We start from the raw sequence: 11,802 nt of genomic DNA, 5'->3' as shown, positions 1-11,802 counted from the left end.
AATATTTTATAAATTTTATTAAGATGGATTTAACTTTTTTAAATTAAGATGAATTTAATCTTTTAAATTAAAATGTATGAAGTATGTTGAGATAGCCGTTTAACTTTTTTATAAAAAATTATAAATTTTATTAATAATTAATTTGAAATGAATTGAGTTTGATTTGATAACCAAATATATCCTCAAAATATTTACTTTCGTGGTTTTGGTACCCATGATGTTTATAATTTTGTCACATTTTCTTTTTTTTTAACCTGACCTGACGTGACGTCCAGTCATGTGGTTAAAAAATATCAAGAAAAAATTAAAATTATTTAAAAAATAAATTAAATATTTTTAAAAATAAAATATCCAATTATTGAATTTTAAAATATTAACTGTGCAAAACACCACCTGAGTTGCACGCTCAGCCGCATTGTCTGGCCGGTTCTTCAACCTAGGTCCCCCGGCAACTAGCTCCTGTTTGGATTAAAAACTCATTTCAACTTATTTCATTTTATCATTACAATTTTTTTAAATTTTTACATAAAATATAATAAACAATTCAACTTTTTCAAATCTCAAAACAATAATAATATTCTAATAATATCTTATTCTACTATTTATAAAATATCTCAACTCATCTCTAAATCTAAACGGGACTAAATGAAAAATTTTACTCATCATCTTTATACCACATATCACACATAATTTTTTTTAAATTTTGTTCTCTTTCTAAATGTGTAGTGTATGAACGATGAATAGAAAAAAATCAATTAGTTTAGGAAGAATTAAAAATAAATAAAAAAATGTAATATGTGGAGATGATGAATAGGAAAGTTGGTCCTAAATTGCAACCCAAGCAGTTGGTTGCAAAATCCAAGTTGTGCTTTATAAAGTATTTTATTGCTTGAAAATATTTCACTTGATATCTTTTAAGAGATTCATATAATTTCGGTTATGTACTATTTCATTTTTACAGGATTATAACAATTAGAAGATGGATGAGAGACTACTTGGATCGGAACCTAAAGATAATAGCAATCTGGCATGGAGAATTTGGGTGGAAACGAGAAGAATATGGAAGATAGCATTTCCTTCCATGCTAGCTAGGGTAACTCAATTTGGAATGTTTGTGGTGACACAGGCATTTATCGGACATCTTGGTGAAGTTGAGCTTGCAGCTTATGCACTCATACAAATCATTACTGTGAGATTTGCAAATGGGATATTGGTAACAATCTCTCTCTCTCTCTCTTCCTTTTTTTTTTGTTAAAACTGCATCAATCACTAGATTTTCATATATTTGCACAAAAACTTTGCAAGTTTTCAAAATTTAACAATTAAATCTTTGGATTTGGAGTCTGTTGAAATTAAGTACTCCTCCATTCAAGCTTTTTAAATATATTAATAGAACAATTGTCATGTATCAACAATTAGAATGACATATGACACAGAAATAACATGTTAATATATACACACATATTTAGAGCATAAGTACTCTGCATGTACATATAATGTTGTCTTAGATCAATATATAATGTGCGAAGTTTGAATTTTCAAAATCATCAGGGGGATGAATTTTCAAAATACTTTTTATACCTTCCAATTATCAGAGCCAGGGTTGGTTTTGCACTTTGCATCACAAACTACTAATTAAAACTGACGCATTGTGCAATCAAATTACTAAAATCCGATAATTTGCATCCTCGATTTATTGTGATTCAGCTATCAAGACTGTGCCACGTTGTTTATTATTTTATCCATATTAGCAGTCAATTGAGTTGATGACAGTGCAAAGTATTAAGTTTTATGTGGTGAGTTTTTGTAAAGGTAAGGAATTTGTTTTTTACTTTTATTTTTTTAATTAATTAATTAATTAATTATATATATATATATCTCTCTCTCTCTCTCTCTCAAACACTCCATGTGCTTATCTAAAATAAGATTCATTACTTGTGCTTTTTTTTAGTATATAGAAATAACCTATTGTGCAATGACTGGCTTTCTAACAAAGAAGGTGTGGAGTAGGTAGATGGGAGTTTTAACAAGGACTTATGAGCCAAAAGAGTTATTTTTCAAGACAACAAGAACATGGAACAAACTTCAACTTAAACAAAGTAAATATAAAAGAAGTTTGGCCAAAGATTCCTAAAAGTAAAACATGCAGCTGATCAGGGAATGTCAAGCTCTAATACTTCTAATTATCTTCAATATAATTTTGATGGGGCAGGTGGGAATGTCAAGTGCAACTGAGACTCTGTGTGGGCAAGCGTTTGGAGCAAGGCAATACCACATGATGGGAATCTATTTGCAAAGGTCATGGATCATTAATATTACTGCTGCAACAATATTGATCCCTATTTTCATCTTCTCAACACCAATTTTCAAGCTACTTGGAGAGAATGAAGATGTAGCAGAAGTTGCTGGATACATTTCTTTGTGGTTCATTCCAGTTCTCTGCTATTTTCCCTTCACCTTTAGTATCCAAAAGTATTTGCAGACACAGCTCAAAAACACAGTTGTCGGGTGGCTATCTGCTCTCACATTTGCTCTTCATGTTCTCTTGTCATGGATTTTTGTGAGCAAACTACACTTTGGAATTCCTGGTGCAATGGGTGCCATGATTATATCTTATGCCTTAGTGTTGATTGGATTGTTCGTGTATGTCTTTGGAGGTTGGTGTTCCAACACATGGAGAGGTTTCACATCAGCTGCCTTCCGTGATTTATTACCTGTAGTGAAGCTCTCAATATCCTCAGGCGTGATGCTTTGGTAAGTCCATTTCCTTCACCAAATTAGTTTCTAGCTAGCCTTTATTGTTGATATAATCTGGTTACTAAAAGCAGCTAGATTTATTCGTGTGTGTGTGTGTGTAGACATATTAAGTTCATTTAGATTATAAAGATAAAAGAATGATGAACGTATGTGATCATGAAGACCTAATTGGGTGATTAAGCTGACCTGACCAATTATACCCCTACCTCCACCAGTCAACATAAGCTTTCTGATTCAAGATTGTTGTGGAAAGAACAAGCAAAAAATGAGTTGTAGACAAGCTGGTTTTGATGTAGGCATGTTGATGGAGGTCCTCATGTGGTTTGATCAGTTGTAAAATTGCACCATATGTTGTAAGTAATGAAATTATTGAAATCATTGTGCTAGTGACAGTAAGGAAATCCTGAGTTAATTGTGCATGCCAATGGCATTACTTAGCCAGGGGAAAGTCTAATTCTAAGAGGGAGCCCATTACTCTTCTATAATTCCATCACACTACTACTCTTCTGATCACTGACCCTTTGACAATCCCAATAGCTTAGAGCTGTGGTACAATGCTGTTTTAGTCTTACTCGCTGGATACATGAAGAACTCTACGGTTGCAATATCTGCCTTTTCAATCTGGTAAGACTACATCATTCTTATTTATTTTTCTTAATGGATTTTGGTCTAAAATCTCCTAAGTTGATCTGACCTTGCCAGCCTCAATATCATTGCTTGGGAATTTATGGTCTTCCTTGGCTTCCTAACTGCTGCTAGGTATTTATTTTTATTACCCATATTCCTTGTTCGATGATTGGTGTATATAAACTTATCTCATGATCTTCTTTGCATAGCGTTCGGGTTTCAAATGAATTAGGGAGAGGAGATGCTAAAGCTGCAAGATTTTCCATTAAAGTCATCACTAGTACTTCTATATGTCTTGGAGTATTCACATGGATTCTATGTTTAGTCTTCGGTCATAAAATCGCTTATATGTTCACAAGTGACGAAGACATTGCAGAATCTGTTTCAGATTTATCTATCCTGCTCAGTATCTCTGTCTTAGTCAACAGTATACAGCCAGTGCTCTCAGGCATGTATCTGATTTTGTAGTCTGATGGTGGTGAAAGGTCACACTCAATAACTTCTGTTTTGCAGGCATAGCTGTTGGTGCTGGTCAGCAAAGTGTAGTTGCATATGTTAACATAGGTTGTTACTTTCTCATCGGGGTGCCAGCAGGAGTCTTTCTTGGATATTTGGTCCATCTAGGAATAAAAGTGAGCTTTTTTCTTTAAAACTTGAATATTAGATTCATTTATCAAGCAAAAATTTACATAAGCACTTTTCATTTTTTTTTAATGAAAATTAAGCTTGTTTCCTTCAATGCCTTTTTATCTCATATTTTACCTCAGCATAAACCATAACTGTTTCATGAGAATATAGATGCTTTTGTGTGTAGACATTGAATGCACAACATGCAAGGAAATCCTAGTTCAGTATACCCTTCATAGGACTATGGCAATATTCAGTGCCATTTTCAATATATCCATGGAGGAAGATATGCCCTAGTTCTTAATTTTCCTTAAAAAAAATTTCCAGGGAATATGGATCGGAATGATCATTGGCGTTGTAGCACAGTCACTCGTGCTCGGCTACATTACTTTCAAGACAGATTGGAATGAACAGGTAAATCAAATGATTTTGAGTTTTGCTTGGTTCAAAATCGGGAGGTGTTGGTTTCTAATTATACAAATATCAATGAAATGATGATTCAATTCAATGCTTGTCCTAATTAATCCCTTTACATACAGGTTAAGAAAGCATCTGAACGACTGAATAGGTGGCTCTTGAATCCTTCCGACGAATCCAGGGGAGGTTCTGCCTAGGAAAGACGCGATGGAAGAATTCCTCAATGTTGTGCTTGATGGCAACCACCAGCTTGGTCAATAACTAAATAAGATTGAACGAACCAAATTTGAGGTTCTAGGCAATAAAGAACCTTTTGGAAGAAAAACTTCTCTTTCCAAATGTACCTTTTAAATTTTGTATATTGCCTTTGTTCTTTCTAACATGAGTATTAATTATCGGATGTCGTACAATAACCTTACAAGAAAGTTATGCAACTAAAGATTAAGTTCAATGAAACTAAAGAATCAAACATAGATCAGAGACTTTTATAGGTGGGTGCTATTTAACATTGTAATATAAGATTGGCCAAACACTAGAATGGCATTTCAAAGAGCACAATTTTTGGTGTAGTTTCAGAGATATGGACACAACTCTTATGTTACAATATCTGCAGAGAACAGGAAAAAAAAAAAAAAAAGGGAAGAGTTGACAGACTAATATAAGTAAGTGTGTAGATTATCTTCTCAAGAGGTTGTATGCTGGTAAATCTCTCACGCCGAATACATCTTCAAGTGCAAGCTCGCGCTCTAACTGGGTTCTTGTTGACTTAAGAACATCCTGAAAATATACAAAACCGAAAAAATAGTAAGAATCAAAATAATAAACAGCCAATGGCAGACTTCGTTAGGCAAATACCGAACAAACATCGTTTCAATACAAAGCTTGGGTTAAATCATGGACAGGATATGACTTTGTTAAAATTATTTACATTAAAATCCATATAGGAAGCACGCTTTGCAAGCCATTGAGCATCCAACATTTGAAACGCTACACAATAGAGGTTATCAAATGCCATTTCATCCTCCCCAAGCAATTCTAGAAAGCGAATTCCTGCCAATGAAGTCGGTTTTCCTGCAAAATAAAATTATATAGAAAAACGACATTCTCTGTAAATAAAACCTCAGAATTTACAATGACCAAGAAAAGGTGAATATGTGTGAGTTAGGTAAAACATTTTTCAAAAGAAACTAACTTTTGGCGAAAATTAATGATTTTCAATTATTTGATTGAGATCTTAGAAAAGACATTGAAAAGGTTTTCAAATTCTAGTTGGTAGCAGAAACTTTCCATGAACATACACACAAGGAAATCACCACATCCTGCAACACCCAGAAAGAAAACCGTCATTATGATTTGGAGGGGGGGCTGCGGCGAGGGGGGGGGGAATGAGTAGTTCGGAAGGGTGGGTGTGGATGATGGGGCGGGCAGAGGGAAGAAAGCTTCAGAACCTGGGAATTCTGTGTCATTTCTGCATTAGCCTAAAATTCGCTTTCCCTTGACAAACATTTTTAAACTAAACTAAAAACCAGAAAATGTGGAAAATATTCTTTTTTTTAGAAAAAAAAATAAACATTTTAGTCTGAAACAAACAGTCAATTATAAGATGGGAAGTCTGGCATTAGATGCAACAAAAAGACAAATGACACTCTCCACCAGAGAGTCTTCTGATGTAGAGCTTTATCGTTAATCATTCATTGGAGTGGGAATAGTTTTCAGCATCTGGTTATTGATGAGAGGATTGCAACTGACACCGAGTATTCTTCCTTTCAGAAATCCAAATTACCTGATTGAAGATCCAACATTTGAGCCAACAAGAAAGAAATATTGATCCCAGCAACAGCAAAAGGATATTCCCACTCAGCTCTAGTTCCATCTTGTTTGTGCAATAATCTCTGAAATGATTCCTGCAATAAGATAATATCATGAAACATTTTCAGTTAACCCCCCTCTCCACGTGTTTTATTCAATAAGCATATCCGGTATTTTAATGTACATATGAATTTATCAACACTGTCCACTATGCTCCGGAAATACTGCAATGGATAGAGGAAAACATTCTAATGGAGACACACAAGCAATGATAGTAAAATTCCAGTTAAAAGCAAAACTGAATGAACAGAGAGTTTCCAAACTCCGAAAGAAAGTGAATTCCCATTCTTGGTCTCAACTTTGCAAATGCTCAAAAAATCTGGAATAGAGAGAAGATCAAAACAATTCTGAAACAATAGTAAATAAGGATAGAATACTAAAAGAAATACTTCCTTAATATTAGCACACTTACCTTTCAGCAAAACTCAACCTAACAGTTTTTTCTCTATTTTCACTGGCTTGAATCCCTCAAGTAATGCCAATTTAGCCCAAGAGAAGAAAATGGTAGATACACCTTACACCAACCACTATACCACATCACAAGGCACAAGTTCCAATCTGTCTCTCAGCCAATCCATACGAAGTAGCATTGAGACCTACCTCAATAGAACAGGAAGGACAGCAAATGCCACATGTGAAATAATGCAAATGAAATAGAGTTACTGCTAGGGTCATGAAAACTAAAAGTGCACTCCAAATTAGGAAGATCTGACTGCTTCTAGGTCCTAAAAAAGCATCATCATGGGATTAAATTCCTTCAGAGAAAGAAAAGGGGTAAATAGTTTTTCTGAATGATAAACTTCCCAATTGCTTTAATCTCTATGAGAAACCATGGCATCGCTCCCTTAAGTATCTAATGCTAGACAAAAGTAAACGACACTACAATTGAGAGGAGAATTGCCATTGAATTATCTTCCTAAATCATCTATATAAATAAAAAAAGTCTTCCTAAATCATAAACTGACTCATCATTGCTTTCTTCCCCCCCCCAACACCACACGCGCAGTACGGGGCCATGACGAGCCAGTGGCTTCACTTCTTTACCGTTTAATGCTAAATAGGCATAATTATCATCAAAGATTTTGAAGCATTACAATCTATTTTCAGCTACATGGTACATGGACTGGGGAGGTTTGATTCTTCTATTCAGCATACTCTGATCTGCCATTATCAAAAATAGAAGCGGCAATTTCCTACTTCGGATGGTGTTTCTATAAAATCTAAATGCCTTGCCTAAGCTCGCCAGAAAAATCTAAGCACTATCTCAAAGGTAAAGATCATTCCCTTCTGGAACAATCTATCTCTTACACATTCTGAAATATGCTTTCGGCTCTTCGGTTTTAGTCACCAGATAAACATTTTTTATTGATATGTAAGCACCAGAAAAACAGAGACACTGATAAGATTGAGTCGCCAAATAAAAGATATTCTTGTAGTCACAGATGAATTTTCTCCTGGGCCTGTGCTTTGAGAGGGTGCTCCTCTTCTGAGGATGGCCTTCACTGTGATGAAAATCTATGCAACTTTCCTTTCAGTGGTGATCATGTGAAATGCAAGAACTTCATTGAGTTTGTCATATTTCCAAAATGGTTTTCTTTTAATAGGAAAATACAACTCATGAACTCATATAGGATTAAACGCATCCCCTCACTTTCCACCTGTTATTTTACGGGAGATGTCATTTGGTCCAAAGACAGTAGGCAGGATTCTGACACTACTCACAGTTCCAACTTCAACAAGATTTAAAGTTATGTAAATATGGAACAAACAAAACATCAATTTTTTTTTTTTTTTTTTGTTAGATCGACTATAAAATGCACAACTATGCAATAGCTAAATTCTTAGATGTCTTTATCGTGAATTCACAACTTGAAAATTTTGCCATATGTAAAAGGTGAAAGAACCTAAAGCACTTCCGCAATTGCCCTAACATAAGTGTGCCTTAGGGATTCAAGAACCTATAGCACTTCCGCAATTGCCCTAACATAAGTGTGCCTTAGGGATTCTTGATCGGCAAAAGAGCTATTTTTCCTCAGACTAACAATTTTGTTTACAAGTAATCAAGATTTTTTCATTGAGGAAAACAATAGGCATAGGAAAATGACGGAACAACCGGTATGCAACATGTTTACAACTTGCTGAAGTAGCATGCCTAGTCAATGATGCCACATCAGCTAGAATCAGACCAAAAATAAAAATAAAAATCCAAAACGAGCCTGTGAGGTCTGACCCAGACAATTCTCTCTCTGTCTCTCTCTGTCTCACACACACACACACTCTCTCACGACAGCCACTGCCGCTCTGCTGCTAGCCATCTAAGCTCGTCGTCTCTCTCTCCCTCCCACCCTCTCTCTCTTACTCTCTAATCTCAAGGTGTTTGTGGTTGACAGGAGCGCTTAGGGGTGAAAACCGACCCCTTCGGCGGGGTTTTTGGAAAACACCGTTGACCGATGAGAGAAAAAGGGGTGGAGCAACCGACCGTAACCAGTCAATGGAGAGTGCTAAAACTGGCCGATGTAGTTTCGGCTAGTTGCCGTTGGTTCATCTGCGTGAACATCGGTACAATCAACAAATGTCTCAACACTCAACAATATAGATTCAAGTATTCAACAACAAACATCAACTATACACTATATAGATCCAAACAATAAACATCAAGTTGATGTCATCAACTATCCCATGAGAGAGAGAGAGAGACGAAAGGGAGATGAGAGACCTAAGAGGCTGAGATAGAGGCTCTGAGAGCCCGAGAGGGAGAGGGAGATGGGATCACCGCATCGGAGAGGAGATGGCATTGCCGCATCAGAGAGGGAGATGGCATCACTGCATTGGAGAGGGAGGTTGGGGGGGTGGCTACCGCTGGGGAGAATCTAAGAGAGGGAAAAAAAAAAAAATTTTAAAGGATGTATGAGGAAGAAGGGCTCGTAGGCGTCTTTTACCCTAATTCAAAACGGCGCCGAGCCAAACAGCATTGTTGCATTTATATTTTTTTTTACAACCTGCGTCCCCAAAACGATGTCGTTTCACTCATTTAAGTGAAACAACGTCGTTTCATATACATATATTTGAAGAAAAAAGAAATATAGCTGACGTCGACCAGCTTAGCGGTTTTTCCCTAGGTCGAACCGTGACCGAATTGGCCGATGTCGGGTTTTGCTTAATTCCTGCTTTCGGCCGACCAATTCTCTGCCAGTTTCAATCAATTTCGTGCTCCAACGGCCGGTCTGAGTCAGTGCCGGTCGATTTTCACGGTTCCTGTACAGCCCTAGCACTATTGCTCTGGCAGTTGTGGCTTCGCCACGTCGAGGTGAGCTCAAGATCTCTCTCCCTCTCCCTCTCCCACGGTGTTTGTTGTGACAGGACATATCGCCGCTTGGCCATCATATCCAGGTGAGCTCAAAATCTCACAGAAGCGCCATTGCTTTACACCGTTGCTGTCACTCGCGACTCTACCACATCCAGGCGAGCTTGCCGTCTCTCTCCTTCCCTCCCTCAATCTCCCTCTCTCACTCATGGGTTGAGGGTTCTTTGGCACGTCTGTCCATCGCTTACCCTGAACCAAATCCGCCAAAGCGCAGGTTGCTACTCCATCATCACGCCCCCATTTCCAAGTCTCTCCCTCTTGAAATCCATTCAGATCTATGATTATGATGGGCATACTAGTGTAGTGATTTATAGGGATTTTCTATATTGCCGTTACCAACAACTATAAGAAACTTTTCCACCCTACCCATGAAGTGTCAAAAACATTTAGATTATTCAGAAGAATATAATGGGTACATCATTTTAATGGCACTAAGATGGCATTTAAAAGGATATTTATGTCACTCACAACTTACATGCTGAAGCTATTTAAAATCCCGTAGATTACAGCTAGTTCCTATGCAAAAATGGCATTTTTATTCTATTCCACATACCAATCTCTCTTAAACCCTTTATTTTTTTAACTTTCACATGTTTTCATGCATGACTATATTATATCCAAGTCTCCATTTAATCATTAGATATTTGCATACATTAGGTCATGTTCATGTGCATTGCACTTTCTAGTTCTAAGTTGGACTTATTTCAAACTTCTCCATGCATGTGTAGTGCATTTCATTTTCTTGTTATGGTTAATGCATTGTTAGACTACATTGCATATTTTTTTTAGAGAATAACTTCAGAATGGTCGGTCTAATAAACCTCAAATAGTAGCCCTCCAATGGGCTGTTGAGAAATAGACTCCCCATTTTAATTCTCATGTGCCTGCACCCTAAGTGAAACCCCACAGCCCCCTCCCCACTCTCCCCCATCTCCCATCCTCTCGCATGAAACTCACCCCCCTCTCCACCCATTCCTCTCCAAGATGGACATCGTGACCCTCCTCACTTGATCGAAAATGCCGCCGCCGACCCTACGTGAAACCCCACACCCCACAGCCCCCTCTCCCCCCGTCTCCCATCCTCTCGCATGAAATCCACTGAAGAGAAAATAACTCCCAGACCCCCCATTCCCTTACTCTGCGTTAAATCCTAATTCTTCAAATAGATAACGAGTTGTTTCTGCCAAAAGAAAAAACTTCTCTTTAACATCTATAGTTCTAGCTGAATATGAACCAAAACAAATAGACAAAAAACTAAAAAGTGAAAAATGAAGGAACTGTTAAGAAAAAAAGAAGGGAAAATAAACAATTCAAATTCCCAGGTAATTGTCGACAAAAGTATTAGCGGGTCTCAGAAAATCCACGCAAAGAAATGAACTTGCAGCCTTTGAACGATGCATTTCAGTCAAAAAGAGGCTTATTTTAATCTGAAAAGAGATTTGTTCCAACAGAAGCAGTGCTTCCTTGAGTTCCCCCATAAAATATGGCTTACCATTGGATGCTTCCTCCAAGTCAGAGGGGATTTGGAATGTTGTCATTGAAAAGGTGGAGCATTGGCTACTTAGAAGAGGTTATACTTGTCTAAAAGGGATAGGATCACTCTAATCAAGAGTACCCTCTCTAACCTACCTACATATTTCATGTCCTTGTTTCCATTCCCTACAAAGGTTGCCAACCATATTGAGAAGCTTCAACAAATTTCTTGTGGAGTGGGATGGGGGACAAGTTCAAATTCCATCTGGTGAATTGGCAAACTATTTGCACACCAATATCTGGGGCTGGATTGGGGATCCACAACTTCATGAAGTTCAACCAAGCCCTTTTGGGGAAATGGATGTGGTAGTACCAACAAGAAGGGGGCCCTATGGAAGACAATTATAGGTTCAAAGTTTGGGGAAGCTTGGGGAGGATGGTGTTCGAATGAAGTTCGTAAACCACATAGGGGGGTGGGGGGGTTTGTGGAAATACATTAGAAGAGAATGGGAGACTTTCCTAAGACATGCACGTATTGAAGTGGGAGATGGTTCTCGTGTCAAATTTTAGCATGACAAATGGTGTAGTGATCAAAGCCTCAAAGACATACTCCCAGCCATAATTGAGCTTCTATGGGGGGGCAAAGGATCTTTTAGTAGCTGATCTCT

At 37.3% G+C, this 11,802-nt stretch overlaps 2 protein-coding genes across 2 annotated transcripts in view; one reads left to right on the top strand and one right to left on the bottom strand.

The window, feature by feature from the left end:
• The first annotated feature begins 979 nt into the window (after window positions 1-979).
• Window positions 980-5,077, top strand: LOC108992576 (protein DETOXIFICATION 24-like). The gene is made up of 8 exons (XM_035689449.1): window positions 980-1,213; window positions 2,213-2,754; window positions 3,295-3,381; window positions 3,460-3,516; window positions 3,594-3,832; window positions 3,898-4,016; window positions 4,339-4,425; window positions 4,551-5,077. Exons 1-8 carry the CDS (start codon window positions 980-982, stop codon window positions 4,623-4,625), a joined length of 1,440 nt encoding a protein of 479 aa, XP_035545342.1. The 3' UTR covers window positions 4,626-5,077.
• Window positions 4,870-11,802, bottom strand: part of LOC108992577 (ELMO domain-containing protein B) — a 31,052-nt gene continuing 24,119 nt past the window's right edge. Inside the window, exons 8-10 of the mRNA XM_018967164.2 lie at window positions 6,212-6,332; window positions 5,357-5,499; window positions 4,870-5,205 (exon numbers count right to left, since the gene is read on the bottom strand). Of these exons, the coding sequence (XP_018822709.1) occupies window positions 5,104-5,205; window positions 5,357-5,499; window positions 6,212-6,332 (366 nt within the window). The 3' untranslated portion in view covers window positions 4,870-5,103. The remainder of the gene's footprint in view (window positions 5,206-5,356; window positions 5,500-6,211; window positions 6,333-11,802) is intronic.

The sequence above is a fragment of the Juglans regia genome, chromosome 4, assembly GCF_001411555.2.
Source record: "Juglans regia cultivar Chandler chromosome 4, Walnut 2.0, whole genome shotgun sequence".
NCBI classification, from domain to species: domain Eukaryota; kingdom Viridiplantae; phylum Streptophyta; class Magnoliopsida; order Fagales; family Juglandaceae; genus Juglans; species Juglans regia.
The sequence above is the reverse complement of the archived record's forward strand: the minus strand, read 5'-3'. Positions and strand labels throughout refer to the sequence as shown.

What these genes read in the sequence shown, in the direction of transcription:
- LOC108992576 (XM_035689449.1), top strand. Translation starts at nt 980, where the DNA reads ATGGATGAGAGACTACTTGGATCGGAACCTAAAGATAATAGCAATCTG. An exon ending in GGCTTCCTAACTGCTGCTAG is followed by an intron (nt 3,517 to 3,593) that starts GTATTTATTTTT and finishes TTCTTTGCATAG; the next exon opens with CGTTCGGGTTTCAAATGAAT. An exon ending in AGACAGATTGGAATGAACAG is followed by an intron (nt 4,426 to 4,550) that starts GTAAATCAAATG and finishes CTTTACATACAG; the next exon opens with GTTAAGAAAGCATCTGAACG.